This window comes from Cryptomeria japonica, chromosome 9, assembly GCF_030272615.1.
Source record: "Cryptomeria japonica chromosome 9, Sugi_1.0, whole genome shotgun sequence".
NCBI lineage: Eukaryota > Viridiplantae > Streptophyta > Pinopsida > Cupressales > Cupressaceae > Cryptomeria > Cryptomeria japonica.
Genome location: NC_081413.1, coordinates 161,049,488 through 161,075,659, shown reverse-complemented (window position 1 = coordinate 161,075,659; position 26,172 = coordinate 161,049,488). Strand labels below are relative to the sequence as shown.

The 26,172-nt window shown below is 37.3% G+C and overlaps 2 protein-coding genes across 2 annotated transcripts in view; both read left to right on the top strand.

Annotated features, from left to right (window-relative positions):
- The window catches only part of LOC131058971 (uncharacterized), a 51,133-nt gene extending 26,116 nt beyond the window's left edge, over nucleotides 1-25,017 (top strand). Inside the window, exons 2-5 of the mRNA XM_057992478.2 lie at nucleotides 21,866-22,004; nucleotides 23,721-23,947; nucleotides 24,110-24,367; nucleotides 24,440-25,017. Coding sequence (XP_057848461.2) covers nucleotides 21,866-22,004; nucleotides 23,721-23,947; nucleotides 24,110-24,367; nucleotides 24,440-24,754 — 939 coding nt within the window. The 3' untranslated portion in view covers nucleotides 24,755-25,017. The remainder of the gene's footprint in view (nucleotides 1-21,865; nucleotides 22,005-23,720; nucleotides 23,948-24,109; nucleotides 24,368-24,439) is intronic.
- Nucleotides 3,677-7,495, top strand: LOC131058955 (uncharacterized). Its single transcript, XM_057992475.2, has 5 exons — nucleotides 3,677-4,421; nucleotides 4,534-4,817; nucleotides 5,008-5,477; nucleotides 5,594-6,005; nucleotides 6,109-7,495. The coding sequence occupies exons 1-3, from the start codon at nucleotides 3,691-3,693 to the stop codon at nucleotides 5,154-5,156; spliced, it is 1,164 nt and encodes a 387-aa protein (XP_057848458.2). The 5' UTR covers nucleotides 3,677-3,690; the 3' UTR covers nucleotides 5,157-5,477; nucleotides 5,594-6,005; nucleotides 6,109-7,495.
- Nucleotides 25,018-26,172: the final 1,155 nt, after the last annotated feature.

Here is a 26,172-nt window from a genome sequence, read left to right as displayed (position 1 = left end):
CCTTGATTCTTGATTTTTCAAACTCTAATCTTCCTTGGGAGGCAAACATAGACTACTTTACTTTCATTTCCACCTTGGTCCTGACTTTGGCTAAAAGAAAAAATGAGTGTTTTCAAGAATTTGGCTTTAGACCCTTTGGAAGGGTCAGGAGCGAAATTCCTAATCTTGGCCAAAATCCTTCACATTTTCACATCCCATCACCTCAAAGTTAGAACGTTGGTCTAAACAAGGGAAAAAATGAGGTTTTCAAGAATTTCGCTCTGGACCCTTTGGAAGGGTCAGGAGCGAAATTCCTACTTTAGGCTAATTTCCATCATTTTGTCACCTCAAATCTCCTCTCAAAGACAAATGTGCATCAAAACCTTCCCATCACGCCCGAGAAGTCAACAAACTTGGTCATGCCAAAGAGCAAAGTGGAGAAAAATGAATTTCGCTCTGGACCCTTTGGAAGGGTCAGAAGCGAAAATCATCCTTGGGCTCAAATCCTGACTTCATTTTCACATTTCCTCATTCAAACAAGCATTTTTACCTTCATTCAAGCCTAGGAATGCGTTAGTTCTAGGTTTTGGTCAAAGTAGAATGTCTTATGGAGAATTTCGCTCTGGATCCTTTGGAAGGGTCAGGAGCGAAATTCGCTTTGGACCCTTTGGAAGGGTCAGGAGCGAAATTTGACATTTTGGTCTCTCTGTCAGGATCATTTTATGGAATATAACATTTAAGTATAAGTGTACTTTAAGTGATATTCCATATACACTGTTAGGATGTTTGAGAGTGGTTTCGGACCTCTAGGAGTTATATTGCAAAATCTAGTTTTTGGAGGATTCTTCAGTTTTCCAGACAATCAAATTTCAGGATCAGGACATTCCAGACAGCCAAATTTCAGGATCAGGACATTCCAGACTTAGCCAAATTTTAGGATCAGGACATTCCAGACTTAGCCAAGTTTCAGGATCAGGACATTCCAGACTTAGCCCTTCAAGAATGATACTCACTCACCAAGCAAGACACAATTAGCAACAAGAGCAAAACCAGGCCCTAAGGAAGACTTTCAAAGAAACCCTAATTCTAGGGCCCCAAAGACTCACCTTGGCTCAAGCAGAGCCTGCCATCCTAGTGATCCCCCTGGCGACACTCGAAAAGCAAAGGCTAATAGACAAAACTCTAAAACCTAGAAAGCAAAACCCCACAAAGCGAAAAAAGTCTCCATTTGCAATGGGGCGATGTGTGAATACGTCACAACAGTTTGCTTGAGTGAAGGAGAGATTGCTGCTTGGAGAGCAGATAACATTTGCATGAGATAATGTGATTTTTTAATTACTTAGTTTGCTGTTATATTTATATCCCATCTTTGGCGCCAACCCTCAAGTCGGCTTGCATTTAATTTATTGATTTATTTTCATTTATTGCCTTTCACATTACAAATTTGGGTCCAGCCCAAAGCTACAATTAAGTGTCTCCACGTTACAAGTTTGGGTCCAGCCCAAAGTTACAATTGATTGCCTCCACATTACATGATTGGGTCCAGCCCAAGATAATTCGATTTACATAAGAGATAATACATTTGTATTTATAATGCAATAATCAGGTATTCGAGCTAGCTATTATTTTCAACAGATACATTTTCCATATGATTAACTCTTAAGGCAAAACCAGAGATTACCGTGTGAAGAAATAGTGGGAGATAATAACGTACGAGAAGCTGCAACTATGTCCATAAAGGAAGACAACGATTGAAGTAAGCCAAGGGAGAAAGGAAATACAGAACACTTAAGACAGGGATAACATATACAATGGAGTAATTGGTGATAGCTGTTAAAGATGATAGCTTCAATCAAATAAATATGATCATGAATGAGCCTTACATCATTAGAATAATTTATATATGTATACCAATATACATAATAATAATAATTGAGTTTATTATTATTATATATATTAATATACATACATTAATATTCTTGTCATGAATAAATTAAATCTGATTAAATGATCTAATGACTGATCATATATCGATCATCATCTTCCAAGTGTAAAATCTGTGATCATGCATGATCCATACCCTGACGATAGAGTGTATCGACTATCTTCTTCGATTTACCATAAATCGATAATGTGTATCGATTTACCTTAATCGATAATGTATATCAATTAAATGAATATTCTTCATTTTAACATACCGATTGTGAATCGGTTGTGTTAAATGAATAGTTAACTATCAATTGTGAATCGGTTTGATAACTGAAACGGTTTGTGTTAATGCATTATGAAACTACCAATTATGAATCGGTATGGTATTTGTAATATTAAATGAACAGACATATCGGTGGAGAGACATGTCTCCACATGTGTGGAGACATGTCTATCCATCGATGTGCTTCCCCATTTAGATATATATAATTCACAAACAGATCGATGAAGGTAGTACAACAATCAATAAGTATATGCCTTTGAAGATCGATCTATTCTTCTCACTCAGCAATAATCATACTTGGTAAATTAATTTACTGTGTATTCCTCCTTAGTGGAGACATGTCTCTCCATTGATGTGCTTCCCCATTTAGATATATATAATTCACAAACAGATCGATGAAGGTAGTACAACAATCAATAAGTATATGCCTTTGAAGATCGATCTATTCTTCTCACTCAGCAATAATCATACTTGGTAAATTAATTTACTGTGTATTCCTCCTTACACTTGCAGCAACCTGCAAGATTCATAGGTTAGTAAGAGCATCATTTGTGAAACATAAAATTAAAAGATACCTCTATTCTATCTACTAAGAAATCTAATCTACATCAACATGGTATCAGAGCAAGGTCAAGGAAGATCCGATTAGATTTGAGATAAGTAGATTACCTATCATTTTGCTCTTAAGAAAAATCACATTTCTTTCTTTAGAATGGCAAGTGGAGTCAGATTCGAAGATCGTCTTGAAGGAGCATCAAAGTTTGTATCATGGAAGTTTAGGATTATGCTTACCTTGAAGGAAAATGAACTAGATTCATTTATAAAGGGAAACATACTTGAACCCAGAGTTGGACTACTTGCCGAAAACTCGACGAGTAGCAAAAACTTGCAGAGTTTTTGGGCTAGGCGAGTAAATTCAACTTCTACTCGCCCAAAAGTTCCCCGAGTTTTTGGCAAAAACTAGGCGAGTCCGAGTTAAAAACTCGCCCATCTGTTTCCTCATAGCCGAAAACGGTAGAAAGTATAGTCATTTTTTGTTTTTGATTGGGTTTTGGGCTGAGAAGAGGGAAGTTGACTTGGAGTGACTTGCAAGGTGATTTGGAGTGATTTTTGAGTGATTCCAAGTGGATTTGAAGGAGATTTGAAGGGAAAATCAGATTCCCAGGTTATTTTAAAAATTTTTTTTCTATGCTTTTTTAAAACAATTTGTTTATTTTTTTTGCATTTAGATGGATTAGAAATGATTCCTAGGTAGTCTAAATCCTTTTTTAAGTTATTTGCACAAGATTTAACACTAGATTTGACAAGTTTTGTTGAATTTTCACAATTTTTTGAAAAATCTAGTTTTCAAAAAAAAACAAAAAACCCTACTTTAAAAAAACAAAACTTTGAATGATGTCTAAATTTATTTAAACTAATGTAGATAGTTTGCTAAATTGTTTAACTAAAATGTTAATTTTTTTTTCACTTTGTATGTGTAGGTTAAGTAAGCATTAATCATGGCAAGAGAGCAATGGCCACTAGATCCATGCCCATCTGGATATATAGGCACCCGTCCTAGAGGTGCTAGAGATGGGGCATGGAGGTATGCCTATGAGGGACCCGATCCTGGGTTAGTTATATGCATAAAGTGTGAGAAAATACTTCATGGAGGCATCAACCGCCTCAAATACCACCTTGCAGGAATAGACACGCATGATGCTAGAGCATGCCCTGAGACCAATGAAGAAATAAAAAGACAAATGAATGCCCTACTTGTAGCTGGGGAAGAGAAGAAATTGCAAAGGGAGAGGGCAAAGCTAGCCATGAGATCAACCATAGCTGAATCTCAAGGTGTTTCTGTTGACCTTGAAGAAGAACAAGAAGCACTTGAGGGCAAAGTGGGCTCTCGGTGTGGCCCACATATCCGCAAACCCACCACCACCTTGCTCTTTGCTTCTGCTTCCTCTAGTAGAATACCTGGCACTGTTCCACTTCCATCATCACGATCAGGGTCCATAGGTGATTATTTTGTGCCCAGGAACACACCTGGAGCACAACCATCATTAGAGGCCATTGGATGGAATAAGGAGGTACATGAGAAAACCGACATTGCAGTAGCTGATTTTTGGTACTTCAACAACATTGCATTCAATGTGGCGGACAATCCTTATTGGCTGAATTTGGTGATTGCTAGGACAGTTTCAGGAAATGGGTACAAGGCCCCTTCTTGCAAGGATTTGAGTGGGAGGTTAGTAAATTTCTACATGGTCTACTTGATTTCATTTTTAATTATTTTTTAGATTTCTTGTTTATTAAATCAAAATTGTGTACTAAGACCTAATTTCACTTTGCACTTACAGGTTGCTCACCAATGCAGTTGCTAGGGCAAGAGAAGTGATGGAGGATAGAAAAATTGAATGGGCTAATTATGGCTGCACCATTCTTTGTGATGGGTGGAGCACCATCATCAATTTTTTGGTTGCTTGCAAGGAAAATGTAGTGTTTTTGAAATCTGTTGATGCCTCCAGCAAGGTGAAAAATGCAAAAACATTGGCTGGAATGTTGGAGCATGTCGTCATGGAGGTGGGGGTAGAGAATGTGGTGCAAATCATCACAGATAATGCAGCAGCGTATGTGTCAGCAGGTTGAATCCTTTTAAATTATCACGTTTAGGCATTAGCAATATTTTCATTTGTTGTGGCTTTGTTTTACTTAGTTGCACATTTCTTAAGAATAAATTCTTCTTTTGCAGGAGGAATCCTCCAAGAGAGGGGTTGTTGTGGCTTTGTTTTACTTAGTTGCACATTTCTTAAGAATAAATTCTTCTTTTGCAGGAGGAATCCTCCAAGAGAGGCACCCCACTCTTTTTTGGACACCTTGTGCAACACATGTCCTTGACCTTCTTTTGGAGGACAAAGGAAAACTTGAGTGGGTGACTCCAGTTGTGGAAGATGCAAGGAGGATCACCAAATATATTTGGTGAGAGCTGGTGTCACAAGGTTTGCAATGATTTTCTTGACGTTGCAAAGCCTTCTTGCTGCATTGACTTCTTTGAAACAAATGTTTGTAAGTGGAGAATGGCTTAACTCACCTTATTCAAAGAAGCCTGAAAGCTGGTGTCACAAGGTTTGCAATGATTTTCTTGACGTTGCAAAGCCTTCTTGCTGCATTGACTTCTTTGAAACAAATGTTTGTAAGTGGAGAATGGCTTAACTCACCTTATTCAAAGAAGCCTGAAGGAGAGGCTGTCGCAAGCATAGTCCTCGACAACCAATTTGCACAAAGTGCTGCAGAGATTGTGAAGGTTGTTACTTCAAAACTTTAATTTTTAAATTTTAGTTATTCTTGATTCAAGTCTCTCATTACTAGTTTGTAACTTCATTATTTAATCTTTTTGTAATTTGTATTTTTCAATTGTAGGTGTCAAAGCCCTTGGTTCGAGTTCTTTGCTTGGTGGATGGGGATAAAACCCCAATGGGATATCTTTATGAGGCCATGGATAGGGCCAAGGAGTCTATCAAAAATTACTACAAGGGGGATAGTCTCAAATTTGATCCCATTTGGGAAATTGTTGATAGGAGGTGGAACAATCAGCTCCACCAACCCATTTATGCAACAGGGTACTTCCTCAAACCTCGTTTTAGGTTCAGGGGTTCTTACTCAGATCTGAATGGAGAAGTCATGGAGGGCCTCAGTACATGCATTGAGAGGATGGTACACGATGTTGAGGAGAGAGACCTCATTGTGAGTGAGCTCCAAAATTATGAGGGAGGAAGGGGTAAGCTATTCTCTTCAGAGCTGGCTAGGAGAGGAAGAACCACTCAAACCCCAGGTATAACATTTGCCATTTGGTTTTTGGGATCTAAAATGATTGATAAATTATATTTTCTCTTTTCTCTTTGCTTTCTAACTTTTCCATTTTATTTATTTTGCAGATGCTTGGTGGCAAAATTGGGGTGGAAACACCCCCCATCTCAAAAAATTTGCCCTCAGAGTCTTATGTCAGCCTTGCAGTTCATCCAATTGTGAGTGCAATTGGAGCTTGTTTGAAGCAATCCACATGAAGAAGAGGAGCAAGTTAGCGCATAAACGACTCAATGACCTTGTCTACATGCAATATAATCTTCGATTGCGCGTAAGGAAGGTAGAGGAACTAGAAGGTGGTCCAATTGACTTGGATGATATAGATCCTTATAGTGATTGGACATCACAGGAGCAGCCTCCATTGTTTTCCGACATTGACATCACTGATTTGGAGAGGCAGGCTATGGAGGAGGGGGGTGGATTTGGTTTCACGTTGGATGACATTGAGGAGTCTTATGTCACAGGTTGCTGAAGATAACATTAATATCTTCTTTGCATCTACAACTTTTCATTGACATGTACATATAGGCAATGCCCACTGATCAAGGCATGCCTTGACCGGTCATGTCTTTTGACATGCCTGATCAAGACATGACTTGATTGATGCATATGCACCGCTTCACTTAAGCGATGTACCTATAACTATCGGTCACGTCACATTCAATATATTAAACCGATTGCTATCGGGGCACGTTAGTTAGTATGTTTGACCGATTAGTAACCGGGCCACGTCAGGAATATAATCATCCGATAAATAAGATAATCATCGATCGGTATAAATTGAGATTAAGATGATAACTGTTATAGTTATCATATGATAGCATCAATCGATACTACCATATGATATCTATGATAGTTATCATAATTTTGGTTTGATCTTATTACAATTATAGTATGATCGATTATGCATATAAGATGATTATAACAAGTTCATTTATTTAATCATGAGGTCTACATTTAGATTTTAGTTATATCGATAAGGTATATGATTGAATGAAAGATAAATGAAGTCTCTCATTCAATCATTTATCTTACCGAAGCTACTAAGTTTCAACAAGGAGGAAGAGGATTCATTGCTAGTGCTAGAAGCAGGTGGAGACATAGCTTCATCCAGGATGGAGGATGAGTTAGCCATATCGAGCGAGGAGGCACAATCACGCCCACAACAGACTTATATGACTAGACCCTCTAGTTCTACCTCTCCCCAAGTTTTTGCTAGAGCTGGGAAGAGGAAGTTGTAATTGTAATTTGTAATGATGTATTTACTTTTGGTTTTACAAAAACTATTTACTATATTGCTTTCAGGCTTCCAGCCATCAACATTCCTCATGAGGATGCGATTTTGTAGACACTTTGCATTTAAATATATCTAGAATCAACTTATTTCTTTGGTGTTATCATTTATTGACTCATTGGATGCATCTTCTCATTAAATTTTGCAAAAAAAATGCATTTTTAATCAAATTTAAGTGTGTTTTTAAGTTTGCCGAGTTTTTCCCGAGTTTTTTCCCCAGGGGCTTGGCGAGTCGAGCCGAGTCGCGAGTAGTCCAACGATGCTTGAACCAGACGATGATGTTGAGAAAATTTAATGGAACAAGAACAATGGAAAAGCCATGAAAGTGATCGTGGATGCAGTTGGAGACCAGACGATGATGTTGAGAAAATTCAATGGAACAATAATGATGATGTTGAGAAAATTCCATAAGACGATGACGTCTTATGGAATTTGAAATTGAAATCTCTCATGAACTCATGAGGTGCCCTCTTGATCGTAGTCAACTGCTCCACAAGTGATAGGTGATCACTTTTGTCTTCGAAATGGTTGCGCAACCTCTCCCCCAATTCATCCCAATTGTGGATGGAGCTAGATGACAACCCTCTATACCACTGCAAAGCATTACCTTTCAAAGATGTGGCTAAGAGTCTGACAACAACATCATCATGAGTGATATTATGGACGGAGCAGATGTTCGCAATGTCTTGAATGTGCTCAATGGGAGTAGTATCTATTTCACCAATGAAGTATGATATACTCTTTAACGCAGCCATTGGTATATCATTCTATTGAGTCAAAATAAGGGGACTCCCCCCATTGAAGGTAACAAAAACCTGATTTCTTGCCATGTGAAACAATGGTCTATTGATATGAGTGGTGGGAGCCCTTGATAGTAATGGTCTTGTAAATGGAGGGGTAGAATGAGACTTGGGAGAAGGAGTGTTTACAACCTGTTGACGTGTATTTTATACACTATCAAGCACAGAATAAAATACCCAAGGGTACCTTATCCTCTCTTGAATAAAGCCTTTGATTGTTGAAGATATCGCGAAAAAGGATCAATCAGGATGACTCCAAGGTTCTTGTATGTAGGATCTCTACTTGTGGAAAAGCTCTCTGTGGTATGATGTGATTTGCTGGAATCACAAGGGGACTTACACTTGATGCCTGAACTTCTGATTTGCTTTGAATATTGCTGGAACACAGACTCTTACTAGCTTAGAAAAAAAAAAAAAAAAAAAAAAGGAAAAAAGATGAGGGCGAGGAAAGGATCTAATCCTAACACTAAGAATGTAAGAGCAATGAATGATCTTTGATGGAATTCTAACTAAGTCTTGTTTTGACATCACAGGAACATCTCCACAAGGTTAGTGCGATCTTCGAAGGAAAGCTTTATGATGTTCAAATCATCACTGCAGGCATAGACACCATCAGGTTGATGCATATCCATGAAGAAGCGACAATTGAAGTTAAGCTTAAGCTGAATGATTCTAGTTGACTACACAAGGCAAGTCTGCAATCAACAAACTGCTAGTAGTATGGATATACGAATTCCATCATCAATCAAGCACATTTCTTCCACTCATCTAATAACATGAAATCAAATACGAGAAGTATAGAGACCATGCAAATTGTTGAATTGACCCATAAATTTCACCATTTCTTCAATGAAGTTACAAGTCTTTTACAACAACATCTTGGCAACAATCTTTGCCTTCTCTCTCTACTTTACTCTAATTGCTATTCTATCAACTAGCTAATCACCTTCTAACTACTCTCTATCTGTCTTCTAACTGCTTCCAACTATATTCTAACTATTGCCTTTACAAAATGAAATGCCAGGGCTTATATAGTGCCCTCAATACAATTCGATGGCTTAGATCAATTCAAGATCAATGGCCAAGATTCAACAGTGAAAACCCTAATTAGGGTTTGTTACAATCATTACATAACATTTAATGCTTGATCAATGATAAAATTGTATTGCTTGGACACATGTCCTCTCTAGAAAATTCCACCAATGGATAGCTAGGGTAGGTACATCAGAGTTTGTGCCACCTTCCATGAGTTAGGTACATTGAATCTGCAAATGCTCAGGTGGACCACACTGACTGGAGAAGTGATGACACTTGTAACTTGGTAAATATTCAACTTGATGTTGTTGAGAAGCTAGCTTTAATTAATTCATCTGGAACTATCTGCTTCTTCAACGAACCCTTGTTCTAACTTCTTGTGTCCTTGATGTGCAGGATGATTGATGTACCTCGCCTTGGAATTCTGGATTGGAGAAGTCGCCCTTGATGACGTTAGTCCAAAGAAGGCCGTCCTTGTCGATGCTAGGTTGGAGGAGGTCGCCCTTGTCCTTGCTTGATCGTCCTTGATGAGAACCTGCCGACTTGTAGATCCTCTGGGCTTTGGAGTCGCCATCTTGATACCTACACAACATTTCAAAATTAGTAATATATCTTGAAATCTAAAAATTAAACTTTAAAAGGAAGATTCAAGATTTTAATTAGGAAACTTCATGATAAATCTTGAGTTATCATTTCCTAATTAACTACGCAATTTTCAAAACTTGAAGTTCAAAATTCAAAATTTCAACATTGGGACTAGGATGATCTCGCCATACCTCCACTTGAGAATTAATTCTAAAAAATGATGCAAAAATAAGGTGAATTTGCTAGGCAAAATGTAGATCAAGACCCCCTTTAGCAAAATGCGCCTTCTCTAGTCTTCACAAGCATCAACTCCACCACCTTAAGTCTTCAACACTTGAGGAAAATTCGCTCCAAATAGGCCAGCTTTCGCACTTCTTCTTTGCCCTTCCAAATCGCACTTGAAACAATGAGTGAATGATTTGAATAATGAAAACATGCCCCAAATATATAGAGCGCTCACCATTTCATTTTCCCATAGGCCGACTTGATAAAATAGGCTCCGAAATAAATAAAATTGAAAAAAGAAGAGGCCGACTTGATAAAATAAAGACAAAATAATGCCTTGTGCGCTCAACTTTTAATTTTTTATTTCACAAAAATTAATTTTAAATGCCTTTATAATAGAAATTCAATTTTTTGAGGCCCAAAATTAATTTATTAAATGCCAATTTAATTAATTTTTTCAAATATTTTGAAGTTGATGATTTTGGCATTTCATGCGATTTGGAGGATATTAACGTCCAAGTAGAAAATAGTAAATGCCAATAACTTCGCTCTGATCCCTTGGAGAGGGACAGGAGTGCCTTTTCACTTTTGTCCTCAATCCTTCATTTTTTAATTGCCAATTCACGTTGTGGGGCTAGCAATGATCCCTTTTGTCCCTTCAGTGCATGTTCAACTCGTTTTTTGCAAGGCAAAATTGATGTTCTAGAGATTTTCGCCCTAGTCCTTCAGTGAGGGACAGGAGCGCCTTTTGCATCTATTGCGCAAATTCTTGATCATATCAACCTCAAGGCATTTTAAACATCATTTCAAATTCGCGCCTTGGCTTAGATTTGTCCAAACTTGGTGAGAAGGACTGGATATTAGGTTTTTCGCCCTGGTCCCTTGGAGAGGGACAAGAGCGATTTTGCAAATCCAAGCTTATCCGTCCTTTGTTAGCCTTCCAAATTATATTCAATGGATAAATCATGTTTTCCTTGGTCTCTTCAAATCATAAAATTGTCTTGATCCTGCAAGAAGAGTGCAAATTTGAAATTCAAGCTTCGGTCCTTCAGTGAGGGACAGGAGCGAATTTTGTCTTCTAGGCCAAAACGCTTCACTTTTCACCATGAAATGTCTTGGCTAAGGAAGATATCATCTTGTTACACGCCATGAATAAGAGTTCAAGTCTAAGAAAGGTCTAAAATTGTGCATATAAAGAAAATCGCTCTGGTCCCTTGGTGAGGGACAGGAGCGCTTTTACCTTTGTAGACAAAAACTCCATCATTTCATTGTCTTTGATCAAGTTTGGATGCTCTATCACGTTCATTTCGTCCTCCACCATGCCTTTGATTTTCCAATTTGACCAAACAAGGTCAGGAATGACTCAAATAAGCCTTTTCGCCCTAGACCCTTGGTGAGGGACAGGAGCGCTTCGCCTTGGTCCCTTGGAGAGGGATAGGAGCGAAATTCGCTCTAGATCCTCAGTGAAGGACATGAGCGAAATTTGACTCTTTGAACTCTCTATCAGGATAATTTTTATGGAATATAACATTTAAGTATAAGAACACTTATACTTTAAGTTATATTCCATATATACTTTCAGGATGTTTGAGAGTGGTTTCAGACCTCCAGGAGTTATATTGCAAAATCTAGTTTTTTGAGGTTTTTCAGTTTCTAGACTTAGTCAAATTTCAGGATCAGGACATTCCAGACTTAGCCAAATTTCAGGATCAGGACTTCACTCCAACAGGACCTGCTATCCTATTGATCTCCTCGACAGCACTCAAAAATGCAAAAGCCAACTGACAAAACCCTAAAAGACCTAAAAAAAACAAACCCTAAAAAGCAAAAAACAGGGGTCCCCATTTGCAATGGGGCGATGTGTGAAAAAATCACAACACAACCCTGACCTCCCTAACTGGTGATAATGAAGGTCTACCTCTTCGCCTTCTAGAGCCTGAAGATGAGAGTTCTTCGAATTGGAAACTACATCTAGAAGACGCCCTTGTATGAATTTGGGGCATGAAATCCGGAGCTGCAACAAGTCATGAGCAAGCGGTGGACCTGTTGAGTAGAGACTTCAAAACCTTGGGGTTTTGAGGTTCCAAGGTTAAGCACTTCGGAATCTGGGGGTTCCGGACCTCCAAAGTAGCGAACTTCGAAACCTAGGGGTTCCGGACTTTCGGAGTTGTGAGAGTTGCGATGACTTGGGAACCTGGGGGTTCCGGGGTCCCTGAGTTATGAACTTCGCATGAACAAGAACTGGACCTTGAGCAGAGTCACCAAGTGCTTGAAAGGTGATTGCCTCTAAAGGCTGCAACGCTAAGAATTAGCATTGAGTCCTTAGCATGTAAATCGAATGAAGTCCCACCGGGTGTGCCAAAAATTGTTATCACAAAAGTTCGCACCCTTGCTGAGCTATCAACTCAGCAACCTTGTGAAACATGGAAACAACCCCAAAGTGTGGGACCTTGTGCAAGTGGTTGAATCTCTGGTGAAGGTCGGCTTCCTTCTCAATCCAAGTGCAGGTATTGAACCAACTCAACACCTCAAAACTTACTTCTAAACTACCCTAACAGCTTACAGAGGAAAAGGGAAGAGAGAAATGCTTAAAATGAAAGGAGGTGATGCCCCAAGACAAGAGATTGTTTCTCTCCCCACCCGAAATGGCACAAGGAATCAACTGAAATACCCAAGAGATGCACAAACTTCAGTTGTATGAGTGACCCAAACGCATGTATGGAGGTTAGAATTTGCTAAGTGTCAAGAGGGGAGAAGGATACTCACAAGTGACACTCAAAAAAGCAAGTTAACACAACATATATGGAGAGAAGAGCCACAAAACATACACTTATGATGAAGGTAAGGAAACATACACAACATGCATAAGTTGAAGGAAGGCAAGAATGTAATTTCAATTCATTCAAAGGCCAAAGGCCAAACTTACAGTTGCAGAAATGCAAAAATAGTTACAAGTCTTCAAGAGAAGAGAAAGAGCATAGGAAAGCTCAAGCTAGCAGGGAGAGAACCCTTTACAATGAGGCTTAACAACATTTATATAGAAAATGGTTACAAGAGTGATCATGACCCCTGTATGTCAGTTTGGGAGTGCAGGGAAGTGCATGCACTTAACTAGTATATGCAAGCAACCTAGCCATATGCACAAAAGGCTATTTTGAGAAGAGTGGATTGACTGACCTTCCAAAGTTAGAGTATGCAGAGATGACATAAGTCACCATAACAACCATGGCCCCGTACCTTCCTTGATGGAAATCTTGCTAAAAACATTAAATGCACCCCTATGGCTTCACAAAAGAAAGTGCATAAGTCATGAAAACTGTCGGAGCATTTAAAGCCTTGAGTGTCGATCATGCCATTCGGAAGTGTCGCCAACTAGAAGGAGTTTGGAAGACTTCGGAGACCTGGGTTCCCGAAGTGGGGAAGACAAGGAAAAAACTTCAGAACCTTGGGGTTCTGGGGTTCCGGTTAACTAAAAAAAAAGGGCTAAGGAAGGAACTTCGGAACCTCAGGGTTTCGAAGTTCTGGGGGAACTAGAGAGAAAAGGCAAGGAGGGAAGGAACTTCAGAACCCCGGGATTCCGGAGTTCCGGGAAATAAGAAAGGGAAGCAAGGCAAAGAACTTCAGAACCTCGGGGTTTCGGAGTTCCGGAGAAAGGAAGGAAGAAAGGCTAGGAGGGAACTTCAGAACCTCAGGGTTCCGGAGTTCCGGAGAAGGCAAGGGAAAGGAACTCCGGAATGTCGGGGTTCCAAAGTTTTGGGGAATTGAGAAGGAAAGAAAAGGAAAAGGCAAAACTGTGCAAAGGGACTTTGGAACCTCGAGGTTCTGGAGTTCGAGGGAAGGGAAGAGGAAAGAAAGGAACTTCAGAACCTCGGGGTTCTGGAGTTCCGGAGAGAAGAAGAGGAAGGGAAAGAAGGGGAGGAACTTCGGAAACTCGGGGGTCCGAAGTTCCAGGAAAAGAAAGGAGAGGCAGCAAAGGGAAGAAACTTCGGAACCTCAGGGTTCTGGAGTTCCGGGGAAGGGAAAGCGAGAGAAGGCAAAGAGAAGGAACTTCGGAACCTCAGAGTTCCGGAGAAGGAGAACAAGAGAAGGCAAAGGGAAACCTCGGTGTTTCGGAGTTCCGGGAAGGAAGAAAAGGCCAAGGGAGGAACCTCCTCCAGACAAGGCAACACTTCACACTTCATGATTCTTCTGCTTTCCCTTGATCAACTAGGTAGCGCTGGTCCATGGAACATATCTTTGATCGGTTCTCACTCATGGACCAAGGGTGTCATAAAATGACAACAGTATCAACACTTCTTCATGATGGGGAATACTAAATACGTCCGTGTGTTCCCACACTCGCTGATTATAACATTATGTCATAATCTTTTTATATAATTGACAATATTGTTAATTGTTGTCCACTCGATATCAAACATCATCATAGCTGATGACTAGTTGCAGATTTGGTATTCAGAATGTTGTCAATTTGGTAAGGAATGACATTTGATTATGTTCTTGGAGTATCGATGTCTCCATACTCCCTCGATGACTTGCATGGTTGTCCATTATAAGTTTATCTCAAATCGATATCTTTCACACAATCAATGTCTCGTATTATTCCCCTCTATGCCAATGATATTGAAGATATTTGGATATGATGCTTGCGATAGATTCACATGGGTTACCTTGGTTGAGGCTTATACAATTATTGGGAATATTATCAGTCATAATTATTAATTAAATGATAATATAAATAAATAAATTTCAAATAATCATTTCTTGATAATTAAATAATAACAATAATTGTTTCATTATATATATATAACGATCAAGGATGGGATATGACATAGGCATCGATGGATAAACCATAGGCATAGATATGAAGAATTCAGAAATTTCCCTTATTCACTGGGTGCAATAAATGGTTAACACTACTTGTCAAATACTTGTTGCATCATTCCTTGAAGCTCAAAGGAACTAGCATATATATTTGACTAATTTTAATTGGTCATATTTGAAGAACTCCAAAATGGTAGTAAATTTGTGTGGCAAGCACCTTAAAAATAATTGTGATCTAGCAAAGTAACTAAGTTAACACTAGTTTAATGGAACTTGAGAAGAACGTTAAGAAATGATACCATAGGCACTACGAAAGATTTGTTTACTTAGACAGCAGATCTCAAGCAAATGTTGTATTGTCAATAACATACTTATCTGAAATTTGAGAATTATTTAGATTTCATCATTTCTTTACAACTAAAAGGAAGCTAATGGAGATAGAAACCTTAATATGAAAATATTTTAATAATCATCACAATGTATGTTGTGAGTTGCATTTTTCAAGGGAGTACATTAAATTGATCATAACATCTCTTATGGTTTTACCAAAAGGAAAAATAAGCTACTCTCCCATGTAGGTTTTATGTCTTTTATCAAAACAAGCATTGCATTAAACATATACAATAAAGCTTGTAGTAGTTAAGATTCAAACTTAAAACTTTCCTCATTAGAAGTAGATCATGGCCCAACTACCAACTTGCCTAACTCAACACTATAGATCTTAGAGTATATCAAATAAATTAATAGTTTATCTAGTTTGTATTGTATTCAAAATGTATGTGTCACCTTGAGCCATGCACTATGTGATTTGTGTTCTTCATGTTATTAAAAAATTCATGCCTCTTTCTGACAGAACTATTTCTCCAATGAATTTTCAAGGATATGTATGATGGTGCTATGTCCACATATAATAAGTAGGTATATATTAAGGGTCTCAGTCAAAATAGTCCCAATAAATCAGAGTAGCCTGAAATGGCTCAAATTTCTTGCCAAAGATATTGATGGGACAGTAAATATGAACTCCAGCTTCAAGGGAATGAATCTGCCGCTTACATGTCCAGATATATGAGCTTATTTCTAAAATGAAAGAGGGAAAATCTATATTGATTGAACTAATGAGACCTTTCTCTATTGTCTTTGTTTATAATGTATCTCCTCCTGTAAAATTATGCTGTGTAATGATTATTAGAAATGTTGATCATGCTATGTGTGACATATAGAGGCAGCTTTGATTAATGACAAGCTGGTTACCACTTGACACAAGAATCAAATGTCACAGACCACTTCACTTCACCTGTACTTCTTGCCATGTGTATAGGCAACAAAACATATACCATGAGGGAAACTTCAAGGAATGAAGCATAATTGCTCACAATTTTAACCACAACAAGGGATGGGCTTTAGCTTCATTCAAAGTATGGTGTTTATTAGTTGAAAATGCTGCTGCCAAAATGTAGAGTTAAAATAGAAAGAAATTTTTCTAGAAATGACAAATGGTTATCATCGATAGTGGCTCAGACTTTTATTGGAGACTGTTTAACTAAGCCTCCAATAGAAGTGGGCACATGTTAAAGCATAACAACAACTTTGAAAAAAATTGCTCGAAGAGAGAATCATGACAGGCTACTGCATCTTTTGTGACAACTTAAACTAGATCTAGAATTAGGAAAACATAGCACAATTTTTTTATTAATGCCTTGCTCTTGAATGATTTGCAGTACTGTTTAATATGGTAAGGGGTCGAAAGCTGCTTACAATAACAACTCTAGGGATCTTATGTTTTCTGTTTGAGTCTCACAAAGTTGAGGGATGAATAGATTGGTCTAATGGTTTGAACTTTTAACAATTGTATGGTTGCATCTTTGGATTTCAATTTTCAATCGCAAACCCCTCGATGACAATGATGATGACAGTTTGATAAATATTTTTCAAGAGTCCAAATTTAGTCCAAGTACTGTGCAACATTTTCACAATCACACACAGACAAGCAAAATAAACGTTTTATTACAATCAACAATCCTCTAGAGTTTTTGTTTCACTCCATACTCACAGTTCCAGGTAACCACTTTTAAATATACCCCGAAACTTGAATGTGCATTAGTGCAGAAGAATGCAATTTAAAAGATAATGAGATTACAACACCATTAATTATACTATTGAGCAATCCAAAATGCATCAAACCATAGAAGAAAGTTCATCTGGGAACCCCAAAATCTTGTGGCTAATGAGGTAAGAGGAAGCGGCCATTGGAGGGTTTTCATGAGCTTGCAAAAAATGATTATCACAAACTAAAGGAGGCTCTGATACCAAGCTAGAAACCTTAGATTTTTATGCGTGATGATATATGCAAAATATATTGTGCAGAAAATATGTGTCATGAAATAAATTGAAAAACAGAGAAACACAAGTTATGGTGGGAAAAAGGTAAAACCCCACAAGCATCACTAATGACAAAATTTACAATTACAGAAACAAAAACCTAGGGTAATTACAGAAACAAAAACCTAGGGTATCACAGTTGTTTCCTCTTTGGACCTTTTTCTTCCTAGTGGCCTCAAACAAACCGCTTTTGTGTCAAGTAAATATCCAGGTATTTACATATTTAATTCTCTCCACATATTATTCCACAATTGGGATTCCTTAAAATATAGGGTGAAAAAGGTAAGTTACAACCATTCAGGAGTTTATTAAATTTTTTCATAAGACAGCAATTATTTATTTAATTAATTAATTAACATAAAGATAATTCTTTCGTGTACTAATTTTTATTAATTATTGAATAATTTTATAACCATATGCATATTTATATTATAAGGTCTACACCTTATACTTAGGGCCTTATACATGTTATTTTAGGCCTACTTATACAAGTGTGGACCCCTGATAAACATTATTCTCTTGCACATATCTATACGCGGTGGCATGTTGCTGCCTCTTTTCTTGATCTAAATTGTTACGTAGAGAGCAATTTAGAAAATCTCTGCAAAGAATCCCAATTACTGGTGAATAATCTGCACTTAGTGATCTGAATCAGATTACCGATTTTTTCTTCATACTAGAGCACGTATGACAAGGCTCCAGAAAAGGCAAAAAAATATGATTTAATCTGCAAAATCATGATTAAATTCAGTTTTTATCTGCAAAATTGCACTTTAATCCTGATTTGGCATGAATAAAAAAATAAAAAACAATGTTTTCTATTTGGAGCTTAGAAAATCGGTCCATATAAAGCTTCATTAGTTCTATTAAGAGCAACAAACTTTCGTCTAGCAAGGTAGAGGAGTTAGCGTAGTGCATAGCGTGCCATATGTCTTCAACATTGGAAAACCCTTAGTATTGATTGGCATGGATTGGCGATCAATAATTGATGGGTACCTTTAATTTTCCTTGGAGATGGGTACCTTTAAGCATAATTGACGAGCCTGATATAGCAGACTCTGATAGTGAGGATGTCTAGTGCCATGACAATGATGGCACTCTTTAGGTTGCATGGAACTGAAGACCAAGCATTAGCTACCTAAGCCTTGTTTGTTGTTTTCTGATTCTCTATGTTCTTTCTTCTTAAAATAAACTTTAATCTTTCATGTAACATTGTGTTTTATTTTAATTTAGCGATTGGATTTTATTTAATATCTACAATGATAGGTCCTTTTGACATTTAAATGAATTTGTAGTGAATTGTATGTTGCATTCTTTTCACCGTTTGGTAATATGTTTCAGTTGTTCTTTTACTTCAGAATCTCAGATACATGATCTATCATAATCTTTTCTATATAATTTGAGGTCTATGTTCTTCATGCCATACCCTGAAATTTTGGGTGCTTCCATCCTCATTTTCTCTAACTAGATTTGGTGGGCCCTTTGTTCTTCAACTTAGATGGTCAGTCCCCTCCTCATCCACATTCCTGTTAAAATAATATTGTAGTATTTAGTTATATTGGTCAATTAAGTTGTTAGGATAGACTTTAGGAATATTCTTTATTCTCTTCGTTGTCTTTTGCTTTTCTTAGTTGTCGATCTTATACTTATCAGATAGATCATTTGTAATTCGTTTTTAAGGAGACTTCCTCTCCTTTGTTATTATTGAATATAGAATATCTTGATAATCATTCATTGTCATTACTTTTTGTAATATGGTATTAGAGCTTTGGAAGAAAGCTCGAGTTTTGAAGGAATCTTAAGATTGGTAACAAAGAATTTATCAAAAGGGCTCGTTCGAATTTTATGGTGCCATATGGATCTACCAAGGAAGGAAAAATCTCAGATTTCTTTTTTGAAGTTTTGGCGGATTTTTCAATAAATTCGTGGTATCCGTTTTGAAGTTTAGATGAATTTTTTTATAAATTTGTGGGCAATTTTTTGGCAAATTTTTTCAACAAAGTTTGTGGGTATTTATACCTGAAAATTTCTTAAGGGTTTTCAGAAGTTCTGGATTGATTTTTTGAATAAAATTGAGGGTTTTTTAACAAAAAAAAAATTGATGGTTTTTGCTTTGTAGATTCACATGACCCTTTTCTAGTAATTTTTTGAATAAAAATCATTGGACTTTTTGTGGAAAATCGAGGCACTGTTTGTTGCAACAAATTATGTTTTTCTTTGTATTTGGACACTGCAAGGGTTTATGGAGGATATTGTGCTAGTTTTGAAGGGTTTTCTCTCTATTTTTTGTAGAAATTGTGCATGCATCTAACCATTTAAGTTTTTGGTGTATTTTAGTGTTTTGGGGTGCCATTTTTCCTTGGTTTGGCACACAATGACTCTTCCTGGGCACGATAGGTTTTTTGGCAACCTTCAGACTGTTCGATGAGACTTTTATGATTTTCTGCATATTTTGCACAATTTTTTTTCAAAATTGTGGTTTCTTTCCATTGCCTAGGGTTTGGTGGTGATTTTCTGATGTTGTTGATGATTTTTATACAACTAGGGTTTTTAGCCGAGTTTACAGACTTTTTTTGGTGACTTTTTGGTACAAAAATCATGGGTACTACGACGGTAAGGGTTTTGAATATTTTTTCTAGAAGTCATGGTGTTCTTTGGATGACTAGGGTTTTGATCTATTTTTTCCAGAAAATAGTGGTGTTTGGTATCAATTTTTAATTTTTTTTTTTAAAATTTTGGGCTGCCTGCGGTTTCATGTAAAATTGTTTTGCAGATTTTTTGCTGACTTTTAAAGTTTTTTATTAAAATTGTGGGGTTTGTTTTCTGTTTGTGTTTTGCAGATTTTTTCCTAAACATTTCAGTGTTGTTTTCAATAGCAGTGAATTTCTTGCTTTTTGTGACTTAGAATTATAGGAGGGATGGTCATCTTGGTCACATGAAGAAGTTCTACAAAAAGAGGTTGGGTGATTAGCAATCCAATTATAGAGGTTCTCCACTAGAGGCTCATGTCGTAGAACATTCTGAGGAGTCAACCTTCTATGCTTTTTGACTAGCAGATCATTTCTAGTCATAGTTTGAAGACTTGTGGACTCGCCACGGACTCACGAGTCCATGGGAGCCACGAGTCAACTCGCCAAGGACTCGCGAGGCGAGTCCATCTGAAAGACTCGCGCGAGTTTTTTGCACGGACTCGCGAGTCTTTCAGATGGACTCGCGTGACATAGAAAAAATGTCATGCAAGCTTTAAAAGTGATTTTAAAAAATATTTTTTGGCCTTCATTTGGCATAACTGAGGGAGTGAAAAATAAAAGAAAAATAACACCCGACGCCTTTATAAAATAATAAAAGTATTTTTGGCCTTGCAGGAGCGCGCAAGGGGTGATGCCCCTTGACCCCAACTTGGGGGTGCTGCCCCCAAACCCCTGTTGAAAAATATAGGGGGAAACTGCGCTGATGGAAGTAGGGAAAATTTAACCTTTGAGTCTGATTAGGCTCCATATAACAACATAATTAGCATTGAAGAAATCTTGGTATTATACATTTTAGAGTTGAAAGTTTGAAACTGTGAGTATGAATGATGAAATTTCAAATATTGCGCGTTTGTAGATCATATGACATGTATAATGTTTCAATTATGGCTCTTATGTTCTCTAAATGCATTAATTTCTTTATGTTTTTTTGTAAAACTATGGTTTTTTTTTTGCCAAGTCCTTGCCGAGTCTTTCGCGAGTCTTTTACAAGTCCGAGTTCGAGTCCAAATTTTTGGTTTGCCGAGTATGTGGCGAGTCCGAGTTTTAAAACTTTGTTTCTAGTTTTTGGGTTTGGCTTGGTGTAGTTGACAGATTGACCATTAAGGGAGGGTACCAAAATAATATTTGTAATATTTAGTTATAATGGTCAATTAAGTTGTTAGGATAGACTTTAGGAATATTCTTTATTCTCTTAGTTGTCTTCTTCTTTTCTTGGTTGTCGATCTTAACCTTATCGGATAGATCGTTTGTAACTCTTATTCAAGGAGACTTTCTCTCCTTCATTAATATTGAATATCAAATATCCTGATAATCTTTAAATTTTTTTAATTTCCAGCTTCCTCTCTACTTGTGTGGATTGTTGACATTCTCATTTGATCCATTCCATCCTATAGGATTAATGATCTTGATCCTGTAAAGATTTTTTGATCTCTACGGTTGACATTGTCTTGGAAACCTATGATACTTTGAACATTGACTGTAGTGGTCAGACAATTTTAGTTTGTAATTTTATCAAAATTTGTTTTGATGGTTTGCTAACTTTATTTGACCTATTGGACAGTCTATTGTTTTTTTCATTGAGAAGAAATATTATTATTTTGATGTACGATTTGATCTATAGGGAAGAGTTTCCAATTGTATCTTTACCAGATAATGGTTGAGTTGAGAGGGATATTGTAGAAAACCTGCTAAGTTAGGAAAATGTTACATTTTGGTCTATGAATTTTAAAAACATTCAACAATCCCTTTTTCAGCTTTTGCATTTGAGGCTTATTAGATAGAGAGGCAAATGCTTGCATCATTGAATAAAAACGATTTGTTTGTTTAAGAAGTGTAAGTTTATTTACACATGCAATCTTACAGCAAGATGATTGGCATTCATAGTTTATGTCCATATCATACATAAGTTCTTAGCTATTGCAATGACACGTATTTGCAGGTACTTAAGTGGGAGGATGTGGAAGTCGGAGAACCTGGTGAGGGTGAAATACGTGTTAAACATAAAGCTATTGGTGTGAATTTTATTGATGTATACTACCGGAAAGGCGTGTACAAAACTGAGCTACCTTTCACACTTGGTAAGTATTGAAAATTCTGCTCATTACTGAAATATCTAATTTCATTCATATGTTCTGATTAGTTTTAGATTACATGTTTAATGATGCTTTACATCAGTATAACTTGCATGGAATACACAATTGAGGCCAAACCTGGACATGCGAGCCTTTCAATTATAATCACTAGTAAGTTTCTTTGTAATTAACAGAAAGTATATGTTAGTAACATTCAGTGAATGCCAAGTTTGTCTCAATGTGAACAGTGCAATAAGTTAATAAAAGGCTATGGACTGTCTTGTGAAAAGGCCATCCCTTGAATGCCTTTGGCTAATTTGGAAAAATGTATTGAAAAGGCATACACATTATTCATAGAAACTTAGAACTTGTGCAACACATGTTGAAGCAGATAGTATTTAACTTTATCCATTTGATGTCTGAGTTAAGTTATTTTTCACATTCCAAATCTTTTTTTTTTATTAATCTTGAAATAATGGTTGCCCAGGATTTCTCCCAGTATAGTTCAGTAAATGTGTGTTTAGGCGTCCTATTCATTATCCATCCTGGATGCAACTATACATATTACAAATATGATAATATTTCTTTCCCTATTTATTTTCCAGGTAGGCATTGTTTGCCATTTTCTTTTGGACTGCTTTGGTACACAATTGTACAAAGACAATTAGAGAACTATAATTAACTATCTCAATAAACAGTAGGAAGGCCTAGCCATTTTACGCTGTTACTATTAGAACGTGCTTAGCCATATGGAGGCAATAAAACACATCCTCAGTGCATAGAGGCTGCAAAGAGGTAGTACAGAATAACCACCAGTTTCACTAAAATCTTCAGTGTATCTAAAAGCTTCAATTTCAGTGAAGCTGCAGGACCTGTGCAACCATGGAATCCACAACCTAGAGGCCAGTGTGAGGGGGCCATGGGATGGGATTGGAACAATATAAATATCCCAGCTCAATCTCACAATGGAAAGTGCCATGGCAATATCAATCAAAACATTGGGTGAAGCAAAGGGTTCTTCCCCAGGTCTGTCATATATAGTTGCTAAGTATTTTAAACTCTATGCATGTTTTGTAACATTAAGGTGAAAAACAAGTGTGAATAGTTTTTCTTCCTTAAATCAATGTTTATACTTTAGATCATTCTTTAAGGTAATGTTTCAAAGGCATGATAAAAAATCCGAGACTCGGGCACGGGAACTCAAAATTGCCCACTATGCTGCCAAAACCCTAAACTAACCAACGGAGAAAGCAAGAAAGAGGGGGTCCCCGTTTGCAATGGGGCAATGTGTGAAAAGGTCACAACATGACGACAGATCTCCTGCTGTTTGATTACGTCATAACCCACTTTTCTACTTCAATACACGCTGCCTTTATCAAGTATCAATATTTATGCAAGAAAATTTTGAACCATTTTCAAGTTTGCTTTTGTCATTTTTGTCTATAATCCTAGCTAGCGTTCTCTATTGCTTAGTTAAGGATGAACTTAAACATTTTGAAGTTACTTGCTCACAATCTGTATCTGTGCATGTTTCGTATTTCAAGGTTTTCTAAATGTCAAATCCATCATCTCACTGATGAACATTTGAATACTTATATTAAATGTCACTGATAATGTGTAAAATATTTTGAGGTTTTTTTGGTAGACATGTTTAGTATTTTGGTCTAGGGCATGTTCATAGCGAGTTCCATTATTACCTTCAGGCTTTCTGTTATTTAACAGGAATGGAAGCAGTGGGAGTGGTAACTGCTGTAGGACCAGGATTGACAGGAAGACAGTTGGGCGATTTAGTTGGCTATGCAAGGAATCCTATGGGTTCGTACTCTGAAGAACAGATTCTTTCTGCAAGTGTCGTTGTGTCAGTGCCATCTAACATTGATCCTATCTTGGGTGCTGCAATTTTGCTGAAGGGTATGACTGCTCAGTATCTTGTTCGGCGTTGCTTTAAGGTATATGATATAATTACCAAGTGCAAATTTATTCTAAATTCACTATCATACTGTTTATGAGATCAGAAGGAAAGGTTAACTGGGTACTTCAATTTTACATTATTTTTGTACTTCTGAAATACCTATTCATTGAATATCCATTATGGAACATGATGAGTATAGGTGGAACCTGGGCATACAATTCTTGTTCATGCTGCTGCTGGAGGGGTAGGATCCTTGTTATGTCAATGGGCTAATGCCCTTGGTGCAACTGTCATTGGCACAGTATCTACCAAAGAGAAGGCTTCACAGGCAATTGAAGATGGATGCCATCATGCCATCATCTACACCCAGGAAAATTTTGTAGATCGTGTCAAAGAAATTACAAAGGGACAGGGTGTGCAGGTTGTTTATGATTCAGTGGGCAAGGACACATTCCAGGTATACAGATGCTGCAATTTGTTTTTGTTTTGAGAAGTACCATGTTTTACAATGTTGATTTCTATATGTCAGGGGTCTTTAGAGTGCTTGGCTTCCAGAGGTTACATGGTGAGCTTTGGCCAGTCATCAGGTGTCATTGATCCTGTTCCTTTGTCAGCCCTTGCCCAAAAATCTTTGTTTTTGACTCGGCCTTCAATGATGCATTACACTGCAACTCGGGAAGAGCTCCTGGAAAGAGCAGGAGAATTATTTGCCAATGTTGCCTCCGGTGTTCTAAAAGTACGTGTGACTAAGACATACCCACTGTCAGAAGCTGCAAAGGCTCATGCTGACCTCGAGGCTAGGAAGACAAGCGGCTCAATAATTTTGATTCCTGATAATAGCTGATGTGCAAAAATATATGCAACTGCGTGTCACTCTATGTGTGGGCGTATTTGTTAATTGAGCATGGCTTTTGTAAATAAGATTTGCAGTAAATAAGCTCAAGTGTGAAGAAGTTTACTAGTTTGAATTCCTGGTAATTTAGACCCAGAATCATTCATTCATGCTCGACATCTGTCTTAGCATGGTTGGATTATAACTGCTAGTGTACTGATCTATATTTTGTACGCTCATGTTTACTAATTAAAGCTTTTTAGTTGAAAAAATTACTTAAATAGTCAATTTCCATTGCGCTGTGTGACTATTTTCTCTTATAAAGTTGCTTAGTGACATTGTTGGAGAAACTTTTCAAACTTATAGTTGACAGGAAATCTTGGTCAGAAGCAGTATCCAAATTGTTCAGGCCTTTGTTGATCATTATAGATTGTTTTTTTACTGTTCAGGTCATCACTCCTGGGCATGAAGCTCCTTCCTAGATTTGCCTTAAGGTTCTGCATCAAAAACTTCCATCTTCTCAAAAGAGGGCTTGTGATTTTTTCCTGCTGGGATGAGCTTTCTCAAGCCCTTGTGTTGATAGGCAATAATAAGGCCCCTGGTTTGGATGGTTATCCTTGTGAATTCTAGAAGACTCTTTAGCTTACTTTTGGCTCTGATCCACACAAGGTTTGTTTGGAAGCTCCTCAACAAAGAAATCTCTTCAAGGATTTATCAGTAAGTGCAATATCAAATTCCTTCCCAAGGCATTTGGCCTAGTAATTATTAATAATTCGAGGCTTATCATTTTCTTTAGTGCATACTACTAAATTATTACCAAGGCTCTTGCCTTGAGGATAAAAAACATACTCCTTTACATTATTTAACCATTGCAGACAAGTTTCATTTGAGGGAGATACATTTCGGACAAAATCATTGACGTTTTGGAAGATATTCAATGGGACAGCCTCTCCAAACATGTGATGCTCATCAAAATAAACTTTAGAAAACATATGTCAAGATATAATGACTTTTTGTTTTGGTCCCCACATTCATTAGGGTTGTGGGAACTCCCTTCAGTGATATTGCTTCCTGTTTCACCATTATTGGTTTGAAATCTAGGGGTTTTGATATATTTAGATCTATCAGCAAAAGATTCTTGTTCCTTTTCTTTGTGTTTGCCATAGTGGGTTGTAGATATTTCTTGGCCCATAAATTTTCATGAGGGATTTTAAAAGCTCTCTCTCCCTTTGAACTGACAAGCAATTATATATGGAGACTTTTCTGATTGCTCCTTCCTCACTCTTGCATAAGAAGAGATAATTGTGAGGGAAGCCATTTGATGTTGGGATACTCTTGTTTAGCTTTAAGGTTCACGATTCAATGATAGAAGATTCATTGCTTTAGACAATCACTTTACTCATCTTGTGTGGCTTTAATAATAAAGATGG